We start from the raw sequence: 24677 nt of genomic DNA, 5'->3' as shown, positions 1-24677 counted from the left end.
ATTTTAAGGTGAATAACTAGCGCTTACCAATATACGCTTGCTTTTTACAAGGTTCGTATGGGTGCCTTTGCTTCGAAGCGAAAACCAAATTTGGTAATTATTTTCAGTTGCGAAATAATGAAAATTATTTGGGTACAGTGATACTAATGTAATGAAATACTATTCAGTATTATGCATGAAGGAATTGATTGATGATTATTTGCTGAAAATAGTATCTACACTTTTAAAATTTTATATATCACTTGTTGGGTGATATTTGGCAACCGCTAAAAGTAGGTGGAGCTAAAGGCACAGTGCTTTATTGTCAAGATCTAATTCCCAAATATTTCTTCAACCTCGGGTATACAATAGTTTTATAGGCTCGTCTCAACTTTTAAGTTTCTGCGATTAACTAATGTTTTAAAGTTAGCATTTTCAGGACTAATGAAAATTAGTTATGAGCTCATTTGGGTAAATATTTTCATAACGATTAACAGCACAGTTTTCTATAAATGAACTTATCGCTGGATATACTAATATTAAGAGTTATCTATCGCTTGAAATATGCAAGCCTGGTAGAGAAAGGTCGTTTTTAATGACATGTCAGTGTTCAGTGATAATGCTGCTGTCGGTTGTGTATGGAAGGATCTTACCCGAATTTGGGACATAGGAAAAGAGGTCCCATCGTGTTCATCCATACGCTTAAATTTATCTGTTGCACTGAATAATCATTATTTCTGCCTTCCACAGAATGAATGGTTGTCTTTCATAAAACGGGGCGAGAAATGAGGAATTCTTGTGCGTGCTATTCCTCTACAGTCTCAATGCAGGAATAACACAATTACAAATACGGCTACTTTGAACTTGATATATTTCAGAGACTTTCCCTTGCGTTAATTTTTCTTATTCTTCATTCTATTCTGTGGAGGCTAGTTTAATAGGTTAATGACCTTATTCATTTGTTCCATTTGAATGTGCGATATCGTATGTTTTGTAAAGTTGCTTAAAAAAATTAAATTTTATATATTCTAGGATCTTTAGCGAGTGAGAGACAAGGGTAGTCGTACTGTCAGGGATTTTATAGCCTTCCATAATCGTTCCTTTATGTACATTGTTAATCTCGGTAAAAAAAAAAATTGAGTTGGCAAAATCCGTGTTTCGAGTTAATTGGATGCATGCGTGAAATTATATTTTTTAAAATACCATCAAATTTTAAAAGCCATAAAATTATGTTGCTCTTCATTCAGTAATTACACATTTTTAATTGAAGGCAATTTTCAATTTAAGAAACTTGTATTGTATCCTTACTACTAACACACATTTTTTATCTCCTCTTACCAATATAGTTAAATATTGGTTCTGTAGTAACGAACTGCCAACATGAAAGACGCACACATCTGGTGCTGTCCTAGGATACAGCTACTCTGACACTTGGATGAAAGCGAAACTTGTTAAGTGGAGTGTAGTGCTTTTTTAGATAAAGAGGGTTGTATGGAGCACATCAAAATGTTGCATGTGAGTTCTGGATGCAGGTTATAATACTGGACATTTAACTGAAGTAGTATTTCAAGAGTAGCCTAGTAGATAAATCATCAGAGAAACTGGTGTTCCATATTGAAGCCTCAGACATTTCTAAATGTACTGCACGAGATATCAAGTCTCTCAGGACTGAAAAGTTCTAGTATATTTTTTTATAACCCAAAGGAATTTTTCTACAGGTTATTTGTACTGGTTTTTGATTCTTGGTGGGCAGTGAACTGGGGATAGCATATTTTAGTTATCTTATAGTTTACAGCAATTTATTTCTTACCATCTGTCAACTTGAGATAATACAGAACCTGCTAGTGTTTCATATTAATTTAGGGACTAGTTTTAACTTTTTATAATTTTTTAATTGTTTAATTGACTTTTAAGGGTTGAAAGTGAGTGTTGAGTGCTTATTAGCAGTTCTGTCTTCAAACCCTGTTGGTGTACTAGGCCTCAGTTATAGCAGTTATCCATACTTGCACCTATCAACCGAACTATTGGGGGGGGGGATAAACTGAAGTATGGAAAAGGATTTGGTATTGGTGGTTTTTATTAGAGATTTTGAAAAGATAAGATATTCTTGCTAAATCCTATGAGGAGAGGGAAGGCAGAAAAGTGCTGGGTTATGGGGGTGGGAGAAATGGTCAAAACTTTAAAACAGAAGTCAAATGGGTTAACAGTGTTTATGGTGCAATGTATGCAAGATGGTTCTGGTATTGATGATTTGGATTTAAGTTTGAGGAGTGAAATTTTTCTGTGCTGAGTTCATTCTTTTTGAGGTTAACTCCTGAGGAGAGGAAACTGGTCATGATGAGCAAGTTTGAATACAGCTAAAAGAGTATTAGGTAGTTTGCTTAAAACTAAATTTTATACACAAGACATTTTCTATCCCACTATTAGTTATTTGTATCATAGATTCCTCCTGTAAAAGTTTCTGAAACCTGAATGTCACAATTGCAGGCAAAGTTTTAATTTGCTTGGGTTTACTGTGATGCAAATGCAAAGTCTTAAGCAGCAATTTTTGGTAATATGCCTTAACTTTAGTAGGAAATGTATGCAGTAACCATTTCTCCTGCTAAACCATGACTAAGAATTTTCATGGCCATATTTTTTTTTTTTTTTTTTTTTTTGCCAATGCTAAAGAAAAGTAGCCTTGAGCTTCATACTCGTCCTATCCAAATCCTCCCTCAGGCAAGACTTCAGGGCATAAGTCCACAAACTTCACATTGTACTCTGAAGCTACTCATAAGCATGGAGACCTCAACTCAGAGAAATGCATGCCATTAAGAATAGAGACCTGGGCATTGGCCCTTTACCACAGAGACTGAGAGAAGGATGTCTCAACAGAGGTAGACGAGAAAATCAGGATATGTTGAATTGTGGCTCTAAGTGGAGAGAATCCCTTCTTGTGACACCAGCCACAGAAGATCCCACTCCCTTTGGCAGACATCTGATTTGGACCAGTGCATGGTATATGACATCTCAATATGAAGTCCTGGAGCTACTGGGTTAGCCCTAGTCATGAATTACAAGGTACTTACTGCACTTGTACTTCAGCAGTTGGGACTGCCAAAGCAGTGGGCCATGGAATTCTCTCTTATCTCTTTCTATCTTTCTCCCCCTCTCTGCATGACAAAAAATTCAACAGATCTAGATAACATTTGGCTTGTGTCAGAGGAGCCAACAGATTTATTTCAAGCCCCGATGTAGTTGATTAACTATACCATTGGTGCTGAAAGGTGGTCTTATCACAACCTATGGGTCATGGATGGTAGAGCAGAATGAGGGTATTGTTTTTGTTAAGCTGCATAGTGGACAGGGGCCACTGTCTCTAAATCTTGTTCTAGGTGAATGAGATGATCTACTACCACGTTCTGGCTCAGTTTGATGGCTTGAAGTGCCCTCCAATACACTTGCCTTGCCAACTCTTAGAGAGGGAGTGAGATAGTACCCCCACTTTGCTTGTTGGCATATGCTACCATAGTCATGTTAGTATTTGGGGAACGCTGGTGATTGTTCAGTTCACTATCTGGCTGAACAAGAAAGGTTCGAGTGTCCTGCTTTCCCATCCTGGAACACTTGGCTGTCATGATCTTGAAATCCTTTCAAGGCAGAAATGCTGTTCACATTTCCAGAATGTTGATGTGCAAAAGCAGTTAATCTTCAACCACACATATGTGGCAAAAGAGTGGTCCATGTGTGCACCTTCTCTCCTTTGATGATGAAGAGCTCAGGGAAATCCAACAAGACATGAACTATATTGATAGTCCCCCTGGATTGATCATTGCCTGTGAAACACTTCTCAATGCCAGATAGATCAGCATGCTTGGGTGTCCTGCCCGAGAATAAGATCTGATTATTTTCCAATCTATCACTCTCCCAGACTGTGACAGAGTACACACTTCCCATCCTACAGTACCTGTGCCTATAAGTACACTGGGATCAACCAGTTGTTGAGACACATCCAAGACATAATATCCGATAAAAATTTGCCCAAGCAGTTGCCATAGTGAACACTCATGTAAACACTTTTGGGGTTTGTCAGTAGTCTAAAACACGTCTTTAAAATACGAGAAGACTTCTTTACAAAGCAGAGGTACCTCTTGGAATCCTAATGATGGAAATAGGCATCCTACAAGTTCACAGAAATCTTGAAGTCTCCCCCCTCTCTATTGAAAACCATCACTAGTTCAAAGGAGACAAATTGCTAATTATTCTGAGCCCAGTTTGACTTCTTCCTTGAAAGTAAATGTTGGGATATTTCAGTCATTTATTCAGCATTGTCCTCATTTCTGCACAGAGAAAAAGCCATGAACAGTCTCTGAGAAAAGGCTGTGAATGGAATTTGCACACAGGAGGAGGAGGTTCCTTCAAAGGTTAGTACAGTCTTACAACTTATCAGGGATTCCACCCCATTTCTGCCACACAGCCTAATGGTGAAGGGCATTCCCCTACTCATGATATCAGCTAAGGGGTGGTGACATCCTTAACATCTCTCTCTCTCTTACCTGGACCCTCCTACTATTGCCTGACTTTCAGACTGAGGCCTGAGATGTAGTGAAGGGTGGGAAAAAAGACCCATGTCCCTTTCTCCATGAAGAAGACTGCTGGGATCCTGGTCAAAATTTAGACCAGCTGTTTCCACATCACTAATGCCCATAGGCTTGGCTCTGGTTCCCATCCACAGATCCTACTCAACTTATATTGATACTACAAAGTAGATTAAGAGTCTTGGTATCCCTTTTCAAGCTCATAAGGAAAAGGAGGAACCTAGCACTGAAGCGAGACAACTGTCAGTTGAACCTTGTCATTGAAAAAGACCCATGAACAGGATTTTATTAATGTAACATATTAAAACTTTCTCATTTTTATAATTTTTGTGGCCTTTAAATTTAGTTTAATAAATAAACTTCCTGTATCTATTCTATCCTGGCATCTGAAATTGAACACGCTATTTTCAATTTTCATAGAATCCAGATTTAAAATTAATTTTGCTGGGTAAAAAAAATGTTTCTTTTTCAGTTTTAATAATTTTGCTATACTTTTTTGGGATGTTTTAATAATTTTGTTATACTTTTTCAGGATATTGTAGTTGAAGTGAAAATTGAGATGCACTACAAGCAACGCATCACTACAATCAACATAAAATTGGAAGTTAAGTAAAACCTAATATAATAAAATATTGTTACAAATCCTGTTTTATCAGTAGTGTAACTAAATCCAAAAATTCAACATAGACTAAGACCACACATCAACTACTCAACAAATTAGTAAGAGGGTTGGTTATACAGCTAAATCCTGTTACCTTTAAATTTCTTGATACTTGCTCTAGCTTGTGTGGCCTTCATGTTTTCATCAAACAGCTCAAAGTTATTCTTTACTTGTAATTATTTCATCTTGTACATCCTTCCACTCCTGTACAAACTTGTGAACTAACAATGGGAGTTGAGTTTCCTGCCAGAGTTTCTCTTCTGCTTGACGAGACTCAAGACTAGTGCCTTTGCAAAGGCTTTGAGGAGTGGATAGTATAGCCTGCTTCATCTGGATTGGAAGGCTGTCCCTACCACTGAGTTGGTACACTAGTCTTTGAGAAGGACATTTCTTTTTGCTTCCAAGAGATAAATTTGGAATAGTCCAAGATGCTGCTGTTTCCAAAAGTGTTAACGCTTGCAGAGTCAAATCTCTGTTCCTTATTCTTTTAACCTTTCTCTGAATACTTCAGTCTTGGCATCAGTGTTTCTAATAATTTTTGAGTAACTCTGGCCGGATGCAGAAAGATCTTCAGTGCAAACTTGAGAGATTGCACACATTCTATTCAGTCTTTCATTTCTGCACTTCAGCTATACAGGACTTGACATATCTAGAGCCAGATAAGGAACCAGTTGTTTCCATCTCAAAAATTTGACTTGTACACCATTACTAGAAACTGCTGCAAATACAAATTGTGTTCTAGATCTAGCTGATGTGAATGTAGAAGGATTAAACCTAACTACTAAAGTTACGCCTATAGTTAACTACTGGTTGCTTGTCCAGGGTATGTTGCACCTCCCTTGGCATCTGTGGAGCAGCTCCTGGGGATGGATGCAGAGTGGTTGTGTAATTAGAATGTTTTCTGGTTTCAGCTTTTATATGCATCACTACACAAGCCATTCTCAGTGTATCAGCATGCTTTTCAGCTGTCACCTTCACTGTAGCAAAGTCCTCAGGTTGCACTTGTAGACTGACATAAACTGTCTCTGGTTTTGTGTAATAGCTTGATTCACATTCTGCAGTTTGCCTTAGACAAATTGTACCACTCCCTTAACTCGTCAGTATCTTTTTAGTTATAATGTTTCACATCACATATTCCTAATCTCTTTTCAATTGGCTAATAGTTTCTTGATGCTTCTCACTTTGTATCTTCTCACTTTGTATCTTAATAGTTCTCTTCTTGTATTGTAGCCACAATTTATTTTTGATGTTGCCACAAGTTCTTTCTTATTCTGCCTTTCAAATTTTTTATTCTCTCTCTCTCTCTGTGTGTGCTCGAAATCACATCTGTTTTCATTTTGAAATCTTCACATCAACTTCATTCATTTATACAGGCCTGTTTGTGGGCTTTCAGTTTTTATTACTTCCACTGGTTCACCTTCAAATTTTCACGCTGTGTACTTGGCCTGCATAGTCCTAGTCTTAACACCTTCCTCGTCAGACATTTTCCACTGTTATAACCATACTACTTGCTCTCACACACTGCACAACTGTGTTGTAAATCTTGTTTATCTGGAGTATAGGCAGATATACCCAAACTAAACTTGAAACTTGGTAGAGCTCTTTAGTTCTTGTATCTTTGTTACATCAATATCTAACACTAGTTGGAATACATGTCACAAGCAGGTTAGATCATAATGCAAGAGCTCTATTCAGCTTCAGATTGACAGACACACTCACAAATCCACTACTTATATTACTATACATATATATACAGTATATATACCAGTACTAATGTCATTGGGAATAACAAGCAGATCTAGGGCCACCAGCAATGAGTCAAGTATATTACCTAGAGTATCATATTTACTTACTAGTAAAGGTAATTGCTGAAAAATGTATTTACCAAAACCATAATAGACCAGCCATGTAGCCATATTCACAACAATCTATATAATGTGCTAGCAGTTATTGAACGTATTGGTAAGTTTTAATTTATTGAGCCTTAACGAAGTAAAGGTTGTTAACAATGCTTCATTTGGTACTGATCACGCCATGCAATACATGAAATTAAACTACAAATTTTTATAATTTACTTTAGATCTTTGAATTTTGAACATTATAGATATCCTAAACTCTGTTTATTGACTTTGCAGCTCATGCAACTTCCTATGATACAAACAAGTCAAACAATTTATGAAATTTATCAGATGTTACAAATAAGTCAAACAGTTTAAGAAATTTATCCAAATATAATCCTATTAAAACTTTTAAGGGTTAAAAGAACTCTATGAAATTTCAGATATCTTTAAGACTAATATTTTATACTTTGACTTTTGCAGCTCAAGAACATTGATATACCAGCAAATCCTGCAACAGAGAGCTCGCCATCCATTCCCTGAGACCCTTTCTTGTGAAGGACGGCACTCACAAGCAAGGTGCTCAGGCATGGAGGACGATGCACATACTACAGGGGTGTAAGCGAATCAGTGGAGGATCCTTGGTTTATTATATCCATACATGGGCAGATTGATTCAGCTGGTAAAGTTTGTGAACTAGTTATTTCTGTATATTGTGGATTTCTATATTTCATTTCATAGTGGATGACAATGTAGACAATACTGTTTACCAGACAAATGTACAACTATTAAAAAATTAAAAGATGTAGCTAACTATGGTTCTCCTTTTCTTTTCCACACCTCTTTCAGAATACCATTGAACCTCAAATTCAAACTGAAACTTAGAATTTAAAATACGTTATGCTGTAATACTGTGATCATGGGATTGATTTATGGTGTTCACTGGTATTTCCTATTTTTTCCCCAATCATAGCTGAAATTGTGTTCTTTAGATATTATGGTATTTTCTATGTTCAGAGCATTATGGTGTTTTCAGATATTTCTGTGTTCAGAGCAGTATTGTGTTTTAAGATATTTCCTATTTTTGCCCCCATCATATACTTTGACAGCAAGTGACATCTGAACATGAATAAATTACAGTGGTGACAAAGAGCAAAAATGCGATACCAGTTACAGTATATGCGATTTCAAGCTTTTCTTTAACTTCTATAATTCCATGTAAACCATAATAACCTAACAGAAATCCTTAATCTTTACACTTTTAATGGCTTACTTGGAAGGATTGAATGTTTTCAGGAGGAAAAAGCTGATTTATGCATAAGGAAAAACTTACCCAAACAGAAAATACAAGACTGAAATGGTTAATCTTGGAATTTAAATTATTTCTAAATGGTTCAGTATCATAAGCTCAATAAAATTTAAGAGATGCTGGGGTTTATAATAAACATTCATGCAGTAAAGTATACCATGGTTTTAAAATGGTGTATTGTCAGAACAAATGCAAATGGAAGTAAAAAACACATAATGCATTCAACATTTGGTTGAGTACACTAAACATAATTTAAGGTCTCAATTATTTGGCACTCTGGGCCACAACACTTCTGTCAAAAGCTGTCGATAAGGAAGCTATTCAGGAAAACAAAAATATGTAAGTTCTAAGCATCAAGTTAAAAACAAACACTACCTCTCCCTCTATCATCACTGATAATATTGATGAACTTAATGCCAGCTATAACAGTGCATTATCAATGCTGTTCACATATCACTAATGAAGCCCAACTCCCCATGCAGAGTTGGAGATGATGAAAGTTATCTTTTCCATGCAGTGTCTTTTATCAAATTCGTGTCTTTTATCAAATTCGTAAGTTAAATCTAAACTAGTATTAGTTTAAGTAGCATGGCATTTTCATGGAGGAAAAGCAGTCAAACCACTAACATTTACAAAACATCATATAACAGAGAAAACATATCATGCTAAAGGACATTTTGGTAAATGCTACCTATAATGCAGGACTACAGTAGGAAATGGGTTTTAGGGTAGGGCTAACAAACAAGCGAAATACAAATATGCATCCTAACTTAACTCCGTGGTGCCATATTCTACCCGACTATGGGGGGAGGGTGGAGTACAGAGATGCATCCAAATTCAAACCAAGGTTGCCTTATCCTGCCTAAAAAATTGGAAAAATTATCTCCCCTCTGACCAAGGTGATTGTAAATCACAACAGTACTTCTCTACATACTGAGCCTTACTTATTTTCATCCTCTTCATCAGTATTCCCCACAGGGACTGCGCAGCCCCAGGTCACAGCAACCTACCCTGATCTTACGGTCTAGACACTGATTGCTACATTTCCCACAGTGGACATCCATTTTTGTTAGTCATTACAGGTGAAATGAGTTAACCCAAATCTGCACACAAAAATTATATGTGCAATGAGATATTTTCACATTAAATTGTCTTTTCCATAATAGTCTAAGCTATCTACAATTTTCATACCCAGTCAATATTCAAACATGCCGTTCTTTCCTGAATATGAAATGTACTTGGCACTGTAGACACATTACAGAGCCCACAAATGCACAGCACCACCATTATTTTTAATATTCATACAAAAATTCCTAAATTATCACACTATTATACTGATACACTATGAAAGATGTTAAACTTTGTACTGCCACGTAAATGAATCTAAAACTCTACAAAAACACAATCCAATAGACAAAACATGTATCTTGGCTGAGTTCCAAGACCTTCAAATAATTATTCCACATCAGATAATGAAAACTGTCATATTACAAAAAGATAAGTTGCAGCACATAAGACTGAAAAGCACTATGAAAGCTCCCAAAAATATGATCTATGTAACCAAAGAAGCCATTTTTGCCTACTTCATATAACTATACATTGCTAATATATAATAAAAATGTCTTAGAACTGAAAAATTTGATAAAAGGACCAAAGAAGTTGGGAGTTCTGGGTTGGACTGGTCGGTACCGTTCTCGGGTAGCACTCTGCAGGGCCCGCGTTCGAATCTCCGGCCGGCCAATAAAGAATTAGAGAAATTTATTTCTGGTGATAGAAATTCATTTCTAAACATAATACCTACATTATATCTAATTATAATTTTAAAAGAAAACAGTACTTTTCCAAGAGAGATGTGCTGGGTTTCCTTATTTGTTGCACAGATGAAAACATGATTTTGGGCCCAGAAACATCAAAGTATATGACAATTTCACCAGACAGCTTTTAAGGGATTATCATTTGATCCTGAAACCAAAATCTGAGAAAAGATGTACTATAACCCAAAACCACAAAACAGATAACCTGAGGTCTCCTTGGTGAGAGGTCCAAGTATGGCACCTCTTGGGATCTTTACCCTCGTTCTTTTAGACCAGTCATTCTTCATACAGTCCACTAATACGACTGATGAATTATCAATGAATAAAGTTTGCCCAATACTGCTAACCTGGTAATAATGTTGGGAGTAGATCCTAATAATTACTGGATAAGCTAGTACAGTATCAGTGGTTCAAACGAGAATTTGTGTATTAAGTCTTCCATCAGGTATTTGGGCAATAAATGGTAAAATGTATATATTCTGCACTCCTATTTTAAAACTATATATATGTATATACATGCACTGTAACTGCACTTTGGTTTAAACAGTTAATAGCTGGTTACCACAGTTCCTGTCAGAATTGTTATAAAAATGTAAATTAGCTACTGGGTAAGTAAAATTTTGTAAATATCGAATCAGACATTGTGAAATTCAAATGTGTTTTTAAAGATGAGTGCAAAAGTCAGAACCATTTTCAAATAGATTACTTACCTGAAGACAGAATGGATAGGGTTGGCCATGATACTTACCTGACGACAGAATGGATAGGGTTGGCCAAGTATCATGAAACTTCACTGAATGCATACTGTAGAAATTCAAGACATAAACCAATCAATGACAACATTTATGATAACATTTTCTACCAACATGGAAGAAATTACTGGGGTCTGGAAAGAAGGACTGATTTATTGTGGGTTACCTGGCATCACAACTACCGGGGTCACTGACACCGAACTGGAAAAAGGGAATCAGGCAGTACTTTAGTGAAAGTAGTTTGGAAATCAAAGACAAAGCCAAACCACAGGCTGAAAAAATATATAAATGCAAAAACAAGAACTTATCACAAATTGGAAAATAAGGATTTGAAGTACTGCACAGTAATGCCAACTTCTGTCAATTTTTGACAAGTTGGCATCACCAAATGTCAGCCTGAGACCATGGTTTATGAAAGGTATTTGCTGTAGGTTTATAACCATCTACTATTGGATGTAAACACCCAATTCATTATAAATTTGTGAAAGAAATGATTCTGAAGGCATACATTTGTAAGAGCCCGACACCGTCTCTTCCAAACACGTGTGTGTTCGTGCGTTCGCTACCAGTGTAAGGACTGGAGATTGAGTGACATACTGGCTGGGTGTTAACTGGTTTATTGGTAGTTCCTTACTGCGATTAATGTACAGAATCTTCGAAGATGTTATTGATGCGTGCGAGCGGTAAAGTAACGTCTACTCACAGACAGGTAAAAACAGAGGTACAGACTCGGGCATCTGTGTTTGTCAGCAGACAAACAGATGGCGATATTGAGAGACACGATTAACATACAGTGATGAAACATATATCAATGGAAAGGCCACAAAATTCTACATATGGCCAATTGCATGAGATTCGAGACAGATTAATGAATACAATGCAGTAGCATATATGTGAAATGGCGAGACATTTGTCGTCTTCACAAACAGAAACATACATACAGTTTGATACAGAAGATTCAGTGGAACATTATGAGTACATGCTTAGAATGCTTGCATGGCAATGCAAGTAATGGTGATTGTACACAAATCGAGACAACAATGGTTAGGGAGAAACAGACGGAAATATTGTGTGGTTGAAGTAGTGTTCCATTAGAGAAAGAAAACGAGATGCTCTTGTTTTGTCTTGTTCATTCAGATGGATGACGACTGACGAACGCACGAACACACCTGTTTGGAGGAGACGGCGTCGGGCTCTTACAAATACTCTCCCCCAAGACGTGGGTAACGTCTGATTAGTCGGCACGGCTGCGGAGACGACTGCTCAGGTGGAGGGTGTGGTGCAGTTGTGTTTGAAAGAGGCGGCGTCGGGGTGATGGGCTCTTACAATGCTCCCCCCCACAAGCGAGGCATCGAAGCGGAAATTGTCTTGCCGACAATTGTAGTTGGCTCGAAGGGCTTGGGCTGGGGTGGGTAGGAAGCTGAAGGGCGGCGCCGGCCGGCAGGAGCTCGATGAGGACGGGGGCGGGTTGAAGGGTGACGTCAGATGATCCTTCGGTGGCCAGCTCGAGGGCTGAAGGATGACGGCGGCTGATCCTTGGTAGCCAGCTCGAGAGGGGCGGCAGCAGGCTGAAGGATGACGTTGGCTGATCTTTCGTTGGTCAGCTCGTCCAGTACGAGTGTGGGGGCGGCTTCAGGTTTCCTGGAGGAGGCATCCAGGGCTCCGGTGGTGGGGTGGGTCATCTCGGAGGGTCAGACTTCTACTGAGAACTCAGGAACGGCGGGAAGCAGTGAGGCGGCGAAGGGTCTGTCGGCGTGTGGGTCGTCATCTTGGGTCAGCTGGATCCTTTTGTGGAACATTATGAGTACATGATTAGAATGCTTTCATGGCAATGCAAGCAATGGTGATTGTACACAAATCGAGACAACAATGGTTAGGGAGAAACAGACGGAAATATTGTATGGTTGAAGTCGCGTTCTGTTAGAGAAAGAAAACGAGATACTCTTGTTTTGTCTTGTTCACTCCGATGGATGGCGATTGATGAACGCACAAACACACATGTGTCTGGAAGAGACGGTGTCGGGCTCTTACACAGTAAACCCCCGTATTCGCGTTCTCATGATTCACGGGCTCACACATTCACGGGTTTCTGTGTGGAACATATCTAGCCATTTCTCGGAAAATTCACCCATTCGCGGTATTTTTCACTGAGAAATATTTACTAATTACTGTATTTTCATATAATTTTCATGAATAAATGCACTTTTTGTGATAAAACTATCAAAATACTCAGGTATAAGCATTTTTACAGGGTTTTTCTTGTGATTAAACTATGAAAATGGGCAGTTCTAAGTATTTTTAGAGGGGTTTTAAGTACTTGCAGATTTTAGCTATTCACGGGGGGGTGTGGTACGCATCACTGTATACTCTGATATCCAATGCATATGGACAGTCAAAAAAGATCACAAACGCCTGAAGAATTGGCTAGTCATCAAAGAATCCAACTGCATTCCAATATCTATAAAGAAATATTTCAGTTGAAAAGAAGTTAAAACTCGTCATAAAGCCACACTGTTGGCCAACACTAATCACTACCTCAATTCATAATCAACTGTTCAGATAGCAAGTACCGCCCAATTCCTTGATAAAATTTATTTGAAGACTGTTCAAAAATACAGTTAAACAATTACAAGGTAATCTGATATTGTAGAAAGAATGCTTATTACCAAGCAGTTTCAATAGTGGTAATGAAATATTTCATCTGTATGAAGGTATTAAGAATGCATAAGGCCATTAAGTACCTATATTGACAGGATCATTACTTTTGTTGTTCAACCAATCGTTTTAAAATGGGTACTGCCTTTAAATAATGAGACTACAGTGTTTTACTGGAAGGAATTGATGGGTTTGAGAAGTTTCCCTTGTTGAACCTGTAATGTGATGTCTCACTGCGACATGTAATGTCTTCACACTGAAAGGTGATGAATGAAAAAGTAGATTCTTTCCACTCCCATTTAATGAAAAGACGTATACAAACGTGAGAGCGGAGGATGAGATCCGATGCTCGTCACTCGTCAGTGACCACGGGAAAGACAAAAGTATTGTCTGCTAAAATACAATGTTGCCACGTTGCATAATTCAGCCAGTGATCTTACAGTATTTATAAGAACGTATAAATGGTTAGGCATGAATAGAATATTAAAGGTAACATAAACATACTGTACTTATTCCTGTAAAATGATAATAATGAAAGTGTACATGAATACATATATTTGATATCTATACACCTCCTCTCCCCTTTACGCTCGTAGCACCATCTCGAGCGGAACAAGAACTTCTTTCAGCGAGTCGGGGTGAACGATGAGGGGCACTGGGGGTGCCGAGTGAAGGCCCGTTTTCCTGGCCGAAGCAAGGGGATGCAGGGACTTGGGGGAAAGGGTCATCACTCGTGTTAGGCACTTGGCTGTCTTCTGTTTCAGAACCAAACACGGCCACTAGGAAGGCGCACCTCGTACTGTCTTGACCTGCCATGGCCCATCACGATGCCAACCTTGTCCCATCATAGCGTCTTGGCGTCCTGTATCCTGACTTGCTGGCCAATGGTGAGCCTGGTTAGAGGGTGGGCATGAGAATTGTAGCGGCTTGTGGCTTGGTCGACGCGGGCAGCAGTACGACGGTCGTAATCCTCAGTCTTAGTTTGCCACTCTTCCGTGAATGATAACGGGTGGGCCGGAACACAGGTGCGGAGAGGGTGGCCATAGAGAATCTGCGCAGGGGAGCGTCCAGCAGGGGTCGGAGTGTTCCGAAGCTCCAGCAGTCCTCCATCGAAATCTTCGCAATCTATATTCCCAGATGGGGCTGTCGTCATAATGAGATGCTTGGCTGCTTTTACTGCTGCTTCCGCATGTCCATTGGACTGAGGGTAATGCGGGGAAGTGATGATATGCCTCACTCCCCAGCGTTCGGTGAATCGCTTGAAGTCTTGGCTGGAGAATGGGGGTCCTCCGTCCGTCCGTAAGCGGAGTGGGACACCAACTTCACGGAAGTAGACACAAAACATTCTTGTGAGTCTAGCTGCAGTCGTGTCGCTTCCACAGGGGACAATCACAGGCCAGCCTGAAAGTCTATCAGCTATAACAAGGAATGCCTTCCCTGCAACTTGAAGGAAGTCGGCTGACACACTTTCGAAGGGCCGGTTAAGGTGGTCGTCGCACATGTAGGGTTCCTGTTGCTGACTGGGGAGAAGCTGTTGGCAAGCATTGCAAGCTTCTACTGTATTCTTTATGTCAGCATCGATGCCTGGCCAAAATACTCTGTCTTGCACGACGTCGAGTAGCTTCCATTCCTCGGTGGCTATCATGGAGGCGAGCCAAGGTGCGTCTACGGAGAGCTGCAGGTATGATGATCCTGGGCCCATATAACACTAACTCTCCATCTGTGTAAAGGCTATCTCGCAGCTTTCAATATGGGAGGGCGGAGACATGGAGGTCGTAGCGGTTGGTGGGGAAGCCATTGGAGACATATTGGGCAAGGCGACTGTAGTCTTGATCCTGAGATGCAGCAGTGCGGAGTTCCTGTAGGGTCCTGTCTTCTTCGATGATGGGTCCAGTTCTCTGATTGTCGGTGGAAATGGCAGTGCTGGTGACGATGTGCCTGACATGGGCAGTTGAGGTGGTGCTGTCTTCCTCATCTTCGGGTGTGGGGCGACTGGTCGGGGAGCGAGACAGGGCGTCTGGTATGCAGAGCTGTTTCCCTGCGCGCCATACTGCAGTGAAGATGTAGGGGGCCACTTTCATCTTGAGGCGTTGCAGGCGTGGATTCTCAATGGCATCCAGGGTGTAGTGGTTGAGGATAGGAATCAAGGGGCGATAGTCAGTCATCACAGTGAAATGCTGAAGTCCAGATAGGTATAGGCGGCACTTAGCCATGGCCCAAGTGACTGCAAGTAGCTCCAGCTCTATAGTGGCATATCGGGTTTCCGTATCTGTAAGGAAACGGGAGCCACACTGGACGAGACGCATCCGACCGTGGCCGTTGTCCTGAAGTAGGGCATAGCCAAGGCCATACAAGCGTGAGGCATCTGTCTGCAGGATCACGGGCGAGGCTGGGTTGAAAGGTGCCAGGACTGGTGGTGAAGTTAGAGCTTTCTTGACATTCTTAAATGCTTGCTCATGGTCAGGCGTCCAGATAAATGAGCGTTTCGGGCTCATGAGCGGGCGTAGAGGCTGTGCTGCTGATGAGATATCTGGGGTGAAGTCGGCAAGTTGGTTTACGAGACCCATAAACGACCTGATGTCTGTGACATTGGAAGGCGTGGGGAAGTCACGTATGGCAGATACCTTGTCAGGGTCTGCTGCGATGCCGTCAGGTGATAAGACATACCCACAGAATTTAACTTGAGGGGCAGCTACGGTGAACTTTTCCTTATTGAGGGTAATGCCGTATTTACGGCACCTGGTCAGCATTTGGTTTATGTGTTGCAGGTGGGAAGGGAGATCCTCGTCTGATATAAGGATGTCATCTATAACCTTCACACAGTTGGGGATACCTTGTAGAGCCATATCTCCACGGAGGCAGTAGGCATCACCCGTCGCTGCGAACCCATCAGGCCACGGCAGTGCTGAAACCTTCCGTACGGGGTTATGAACGTGGTCAGATGGCGATCTTCCTCTGCCAACTCCATCTGCCAATAGCCATGGAGGGCATCCGCTGTTGTGAAATACTTCGCAGTAGGAGAGATGTTGCGGATGGCATCATGGGGTGTCGGCGATGGATGTGTTGGGCGGGCAACTTGAGAATTTAAGTGGGTGTAATCCACAGTGATGCGGACACCTTTGTCCTTGGGTACCAGGACCATGGGGTGGCACCATTCGGAGGGTTCGTCGCCTACGGGCGTGATGATTCCTTGTTGTACTAAGGAGTCAAGTTCTTCTTTTACTTGATCCCTGAGGGCGAACGGAATGGGCCTGGGCATATGTACAGCGAAAGATGTAGCACCAGGTTTCAGGTGGATCCGCATTGGATGACCTGTCATCTTCTTTAGTGGCTGAGTCTGCAGATCTGCCTTGGATACAAGTACATCGTTGAAGTGGCGGAGAAAATAATCCTTAGCAGCTGCAGGTGATGTCATGGCAGAGTCAGGAATCTGGGCACACCTGTTGACATGTGTAACCTTCAGAATGGGCTTTGGGAATTCTGGTGACACTATAGCAAGGGCTTGGCAATGTCCACGGGAGAGAAGGGCAGTCTGGATATCCTCGTGAACATGTATAGTCGCTACACATGACTTGTTGCCAAGGCAAAGTGTTGCTTGGAAACATCCCACAGCTGGTGGCATGGGAGATCCGTCTGCAGTCATGACATCCGTCAAGGGTGGAGGTAAAAGTTTTGACCTGGGTATGTGGAGTGCACCCAGGTGCGTGGTGCCAATCACTGTAATGTCTGCTCCTGTGTCGGGGATTAGCTGGAGATGCGATGAGATGTCACCGAATGACAGGGAGACAGTGACTGGTGTAGGGGACTCGTTATTAGAGTTGGCACCCACGAGACGGCAGTTGGAGTTTGGCTTGGTAGGTGATGAGGGCTGGTGTCCACTTGGTGTTGGTGATGAAGCTGTAGATCCAGTCCGATTTGTCTTGGCAGACCTGCACATCTTCACGAAGTGTCCCTGTTTCTGGCAGGCACTGCACTGGGTATCCTTAGCAGGGCATTTCTGAGATCGGGGCCAATGACCTGTGCGTCCACAGTTATTGCAGGTGGCACCCGAGGCTGGGCACTGTCCTGCGTTGTGCTTGCGAGGGCAGTTTTGACAGGGGTCGCCGTAGGAAGAATGTTGAGAACGCAGGTCGGGAGATCGATGAGAATTCCTCTTCTGTAGTCATTGGTTCTTCTTGTATGAAGATACAGCACTGATCTGGCTAGGGGCGGATGCAATGGCTGATGCAGTTGCACGTGTAGACTCAAAGGAGAGGCAGCAAGTCACAAAATCTGTGAGGGTGGATGAGGGTTGGAGGGCTATAAGGCGTTGTATTAACTCTTCGTTCCTCACTCCCATCAATATTACCATTTGCAACTGCTTTTCTGCGCAGGAAGCGGGGTTGCCAGTGCATAAATCCACTTCATCGGCGAGATCCTTGAGGCGTGCATAGTAATCTACAAATGATTTTCCCACAGCCTGTTTGCAGGACAATAACTCTCTGCATCGTAAAGCCTCATTTCTGAGACTGCGAAAATGCTTTTGCAGTGCATTCAACACCTCTGTGAGGGAGAGTGATGTGTCATGAGGGATGCCTAGTGTATGCGTAAGCAGACGTTGAACTTCCAGGGAGATGCAGGTCCTCAGATGAATCAGCTGGGCTGCTTGATGCAAGCTGTCAAGTCCAACTAGGGCTGCATAATCCTCAAAACGAAGTCTCCATTGACGAAAAGCTTGATATGTTGCATCTTGTTGCAGAATTGGAGGGGGATGGACCTTAGGCTGGCTAGAAGTCATGGGTGTATTTACCCGTTGGGCTCCTAATGGCGTGGCAGGGGGTGCCAGTGTGGTGTCAGGTTGTTGGGGTTGCTGAGACTGTTGCGATGATGCCAGCTGTTCTGACAGCAGTGTAAACAGAGCCATGAATCGCTGGTTATCTTCCTGTCTTGATTGCTCCATTTGTTGCCTGAAGGTCTGTTCCTCGTCTCCTTCGAGCTTGCTCCTGCAAGCTGGAAGTTTGAAGAAAATGTATGAGGTGCAACATGTCACTATCACGGCCTCCTGGCCTGTTGGGAGTAAGAGGAGGAGGAAGGGAGGGGCTGATATCCTCATCGAGTGTGGAGGGGCTGGTATCATCAGCAGTTGGGGGATGCATGAATCCGTCGTCTCCCGTCGGATCACCCGTCTGATCCTCTCCTCTCTGATCCAATAATTCAATTAGCTGTTCCTCCTGCTGATCCATATTGAGTTGGGTATCATACGAAAGCTTAGGATCTTTAGAGTGCAAGGAAAATGTTCAGTTCTCAGTAGGTACACGAAGAAATGCGCTAGGAGTATTTAAAATAAAAGATCCTGTTGAAAATGAGCTGTAAAAAGGCTGGAAAGTCTAGCGAATGGAGGCGAGTGTGTGCGTACGTGTTGTGGTGGTGGTGGGCGGGGCATAGGGTAGTGACGGTTGTCTTCTGGGCCCTCAGTGTCTACCGATGCATGAGATCGGTAGGGCAGTCCATGGAATCGCTGGGGGCAAATTTGAGTAGCCTTATGCATTGGCGAGGGGAAGCAGTCTCTCGGCTCGCAACATCACACTGCACTAACACATTAACACTAACACTGCCCTTCACAAACACTATATCACTCCTGGAGACACTGTAATGCACACAGATACTGTCGATGATATCCTGAGTCACTGTAAGATCCAAGGTGAGATGCGAATACAGCAATGACGGTTGCTTGAATTTCGAATTTGGGGTCCGGCTGATTGAAGTCTCTATCAAGGGAGCGGCTACATAACACTGCGCCATGTAATGTGATGTCTCACTGCGACATGTAATGTCTTCACACTGATAGGTGATGAATGAAAAAGTAGATTCTTTCCACTCCCATTTAATGAAAAGACGTATACAAACGTGAGAGCGGAGGATGAGATCCGATGCTCGTCACTCGTCAGTGACCACTGGCTACCTTATACATCGCAATTGGCGGGAAAGACAAAAGTATTGTCTGCTAAAATACAATGTTGCCACGTTGCATAATTCAGCCAGTGATCTTACAGTATTTATAAGAACGTATAAATGGTTAGGCATGAATAGAATATTAAAGGTAACATAAACATACTTATTCCTGTAAAATGATAATAATGAAAGTGTACATGAATACATATATTTGATATCTATACAGAACCCATTATCAAAACTAGATTATTTTTATTTGCTCTGAGAGAACCTTTGAATGGTGGCAAACATTTTCTATTAGGAAATTAAAAACCTTAAGTTAGGCCTAGCCAAATTTAAATTACCACTTTAACAATTATGGGCTTCATTTCAGGGAAAATTTCCACTGCATTAATTATAGCATTACTGAGTACAGAGATGAGAAAAAATGTAGCTAATGAAACCATAAAAGACTTCATGAGTAGTAGTTTATTTTTAGAGAATGTATTGGTCACCATAAAACCTTTAATTATTTTGATAAGGCAAACTTTAAAAAATCCAGCTTAAATAGGCAAAGAATCTGTTACACTATAATAAAAACAGATCAGGTCAAGAATAATGTAGGTCTAAAGGCGTGAATAAATTAAGCTGTGCAAATGGCTGAAAACTATTAAAATGTTACAGATGGCAATGCTGTAGTGCTATGAAAATTAACTTAATAACCAAAAACAACTTTCCAGATTTAGCCCATTCATTTAATTTAGCAATTACGGAGAAAAATTTTAAATTTTAAGGACGAAGCTTGTTGCTACTAATATAATGGAATGGAATGGAATATGAAATTTAGGCTTGAAGCCAAGCACTGGAATCTGAGGGATTATTCAGCGCTATAATGAATTTGGTTTAAGATGAATAGGTATGACATTGAATTTATAAATTAAATAAATAAAATAAAAGAATGATTTTAAAACTGGTAAAAATTGACATTTGGCAAAACTGATATTCCCCATTAAAAAACTGACAACTTTGCATTTAGGATATGCATATAACCTTTAGTGTAAAAAAAAGTAAAAAATAAAAAAAATATACATAAACATGCTTATATACACAACTGCAAGTGTATATTCTACACTTGGCAATGTACCAAGAGGTCAATATTAATTTTCATTATGTCTCTAAGGAATGCAACAATGTTATAAACATCAAGACCAAGCAATTCTGCTATATTAAACATCAAGACCAAGCAATTCTGCTATATCCCTGCCCACTAACCCATGTCTTTGCCGTGCTACAGCATACCTATGGCAAAGTAATAACGAGTTCCACAGCAAGAGGAGAGTTGCACTGTATGCAGACTGGTGCCGTTCCCCCATCTAAAAGGAAAATGTGGGTCAATCGAGTATAGCCAATTCTCAGACGACATAATACAATTTCTACCCTATGGTTTTGTTGGAATCCAGATGGCCAATTTCAATATTTTGTCTGCTCTTCCTGTCCTTTTTATTGTTGGCCAGAAGGGCAGATGACCAACACACTTGCCATTTATGATATACTCGTATGAGCAAACAGTTCATTTCATATCAGTAGCAGAAATATGGTGGAATAGAATCTCATCTTTAGTAATATCTCTTGCTTCATGATCAGCAAGTTCGTTACCTAAAACTACATGGGCAGGGACCCAGCAAAAATGGACTAATTTGAACTTGGAAGCAAGCCTATACAACCATTCTTGAATGCTGTACTGTATACTGAATAATTGGATGTTTAGGGTTATACTGCCTAATGGCCACCATGGGTGCACTATAGGAATCTGAGTATAAGGTGAAAGTATTACCCTATAGAGTAGAAACAATCTCAAGAGATTTGGCTAATGCAGTTAATTCAGCTGTAAAAACAGTGGCATTACTAGACAGTCTGCCTGCAGATGAGCTATTACCATGAACAACAGCACAACCAGTGCCATTTGATGTCTTTGATCCATCAGTGAATAGTTTAACAGAACCCAAATGTATTTGGTCATGATGAAGAAAACAAGCCTTCACTTCCTGGACATTAACTGATTTTTTAACAGCACCTTTTTGACAGACCAATGGTTCTGGGGTCAACCACATATGCAACTTAGAGCACTGTATTGCCTTAATATTTGGCTTTTAATAGGCACATTGTCAACTGCAGCATTAATTCTTACATGAAAAGGCTTGGATGCTCTAGTGTTTTCACACTGATGTGGATCATTTTGGTTAAGAATGGATGCTGCAGGGTTTTCAGGAGAACCTCTAATTTGATCATATACCGCAGTCCCAGTTCCTCTCAACATAAATCTAGAGGGAGCTAAGCTCTTCAGTGTCAACTGGTGACGTCTTCAATGCCCCAGAGCATATTCTTAGACCAGCATGATGAGCTATAGCCAACTCCTTAAGTTTGCTTGCACTTGCCGAAGAGTAGACTTGGCAACCATACTCAAGCTTAGATTTGCATAACTAGTCATATAATCATAAAAGTGACCTCTTATCAGCACCCCAGTTAAAACCTAAGACTACTTTTAAAATATTAAGGGATTAGCTTCTTATCAAAAATCATCCCTAAAAACTTCACCTCCTCCTCATATACTATTAGAGAGTCTTTCAGCTTAATATTTAGAATGGTTTCCTTTTGAGTACTTCTAGTAAAATGAACTGCCACAGTTTTGGAAGGGGAGAATCGAATGCCACTTTTATCAGCCCAATTGCTGATTCCATTGACTGACATTTTCAAGAAATTACATACAAACTGCAATAGCATCACAACTAGTGACATAAGCTGAGCCCCTGTGAATAGCTAAAATCTGTGAATACTTAAAACCACTCTAAAAATGCTTAGAACTGCCTACTTTGTTAGTTCAAACAAAAAACCCTCTAAAAATGCTTATACCCAAGTATTTTAGTAGTTTTTTCACAAAAAGTGCATTAGTCATGAAAATGGTAAGAAAATTCGGTACAGTGAAACCCCGTATTTGCGGGGGATGGCCCCCCCCGCAAATAGGTCAAATCCGCGAATGCTTAAAACCCCTCTAAAAACACTTAGAACTGCCCATTCTGACAGCTTAAACCAAGAAAAATCCTGTAAAAATGCTTATACCTAAGTATTTTAATAGTTTTATCACAAAAAGTGCATTTATTCATGAAAATTATATGAAAATACAGTAATTAGTGAATATTTCTCATTGAAAAATACCGTGAATGGGCGAATTTTCCGCAAAAAATGGCTAGATATGTTCTACAGAGAAACCTGCAAATGCGTGAGTCCGCGAGCCATGAGAACGCGAATACAGGGGGTTTACTGTAATTATTGAATATTCTCAGTGAAACATACCGCAAATAATGTGTATATATGTTCCATAGAGAAATCTGCGAATTGGTGAGTCCGTGAATCCAGAACCGCAAATAGGCGGGGGGTCGACTGTACATAGCAAGTTCATCTACAAACAAAGATGCCTTTACTGGAGGTGAGACACACTCAACAATGATGTTTATAGCCACAGCAAATAAGGTGACACTCAATACACTGCCTTGTGGGACGTCTTCCTTGAGCTCAAAAGCATTAGACAAGGTATTTCCAATTCAAACTTTAAGAGACCTATCACTTAGATATGAGCTGTTGAAATTTAACATATTACCTTGTATTCCTGTCATGAAGTCACTTAATAATACCAAAATGCCGAGTAGTGTCATATGCTTTTTTGAGATTGAAGAAGACTCCAATAGTCTGACTGCGTTGAGATTGAAGACTCCAATAGTCTGACTGCATTTTAAGACCCCCTGCTGAATTTAGGATGATAGTTTTAGTAGTGGGTCCTGAGTGGAACGATTTCTCCTAAAGCCAAATTGGACAGATGATAAACCATTTTTTCTCTAGATGCCACATTAGTCTAGAATTCAACATTTTCTCAAACAATCTGCGTACACAACTTTTACAAGATATTGGCCAATAACAAGCTAAGAAGTGGATCTTTCAAAGGTTTCTTAATAGGGACAACAACTGCAATCTTCCAAGAAGGGGAAGAATACCAGTTTCCCATATTTTGTTAAAGATTTTACAAAGATAAGATTTAGTTGAATCCAGAAGATTTTTGAGCATGCTATAAAGAGTGTTATTCCCAAGGGATGTCGATTCAGATGAAGATAATATTCTGGAACCAAGTTGAATAGTTCCTAGAACTCGATACTTTAGAGAAATTCTCATTCAGTTTTTCGCCAACTTCATCAAGCTTGGTGACAAGGTCTCCACTGATTTTCAGACAAGGCATTCGCAATGGAACATATTTGCCACTTAGTTTTCTTATCTCTTTCCAGATTAGCTTGGATGGTGTCTTAGAATTTATGCCACTTATATAAAAAAAAAAGCCAGAATTCTCGTTTTACTTTTTAAAAATATTTTCTCTGTTTTGCCTTAGCTCATTGGTAAATAGATTTTGCTGTTGCAGATGGACTGGATTTATAACGCCTGTAACACTTCCTGGTAATTTTCCTCAAAATACCACAGGTTTTATCCCACCGTGGAACAGCAGGTCGGCGAGGTTTCCCTTTGGTCTTAGGTATTGAGTTTTCAGCACTATTCAATATTTTAGAGGGAAAGTACTCATAAGCCTTTATTTGGGGCTCGAAGGACTCAAATTCCTGGGATAGGTTACTACCTTCTTGAAATTTTACCCAATCTGCTTCCTTTTCATTCTATTTAACAGGAAATTTCGAGGGGACATTTCTCACAAACTTCAGCTGGATAGGAAAGTAAGCACTGTCATGTAGAAATTCATCTACAGGCCAGTTAAAATCCAGATAGAGAGAAGAAGAGCAAATACTTAAGTCTATAGCAGATGAATCACCTGTATAGATATTATGATATGTCATAGTACCACCATTAAAAAGTCTATGATCATTATTATTAACAAAATGTCACCAATGATCCTACCTTGTGTCTAAAAAATTACCACCCCAATGTGGATTGTGAGAATTAAAATCACCAAGTAGTAAAAAAGGAAGAGGAATTTGATTAATTAAACCTTGAATGTCACTAAGAGTGAACCTACATCTCAGGGGAAGGTTAAGAGAGCAGACTGTGATTTCAGTCAAAAGTAGCCTGGATAGCAATTGCTTGAAGCTGCGTGTTCAAAGGAACAATAAAATGTTGCAATGTTTTAGCAATA

At 40.3% G+C, this 24677-nt stretch overlaps 1 protein-coding gene across 13 annotated transcripts in view; it reads left to right on the top strand.

The window, feature by feature from the left end:
* LOC136831376 (uncharacterized) overlaps positions 1–7871 on the top strand; it is a 1849518-nt gene extending 1841647 nt beyond the window's left edge. For 11 of the 13 annotated variants that reach the window (XR_010850855.1, XR_010850856.1, XR_010850858.1 and 8 more), the window contains one exon: positions 5089–7871. Coding sequence is in view for 3 of the 13 variants with exons in the window: in XM_067091724.1 (XP_066947825.1) it covers positions 5089–5102 (14 nt within the window). In the remaining 10 variants the exon portion in view is untranslated. The remainder of the gene's footprint in view (positions 1–5088) is intronic. The other 2 variants (XM_067091723.1, XM_067091725.1) reach the window with 2 other exon arrangements.
* The last annotated feature ends 16806 nt before the right edge of the window (positions 7872–24677 follow it).

Source organism: Macrobrachium rosenbergii, chromosome 48 (assembly GCF_040412425.1).
Source record: "Macrobrachium rosenbergii isolate ZJJX-2024 chromosome 48, ASM4041242v1, whole genome shotgun sequence".
In the NCBI taxonomy this organism is placed as follows: Eukaryota; Metazoa; Arthropoda; class Malacostraca; order Decapoda; family Palaemonidae; genus Macrobrachium; species Macrobrachium rosenbergii.
This window is presented reverse-complemented; position numbering and strand designations above follow the sequence as displayed.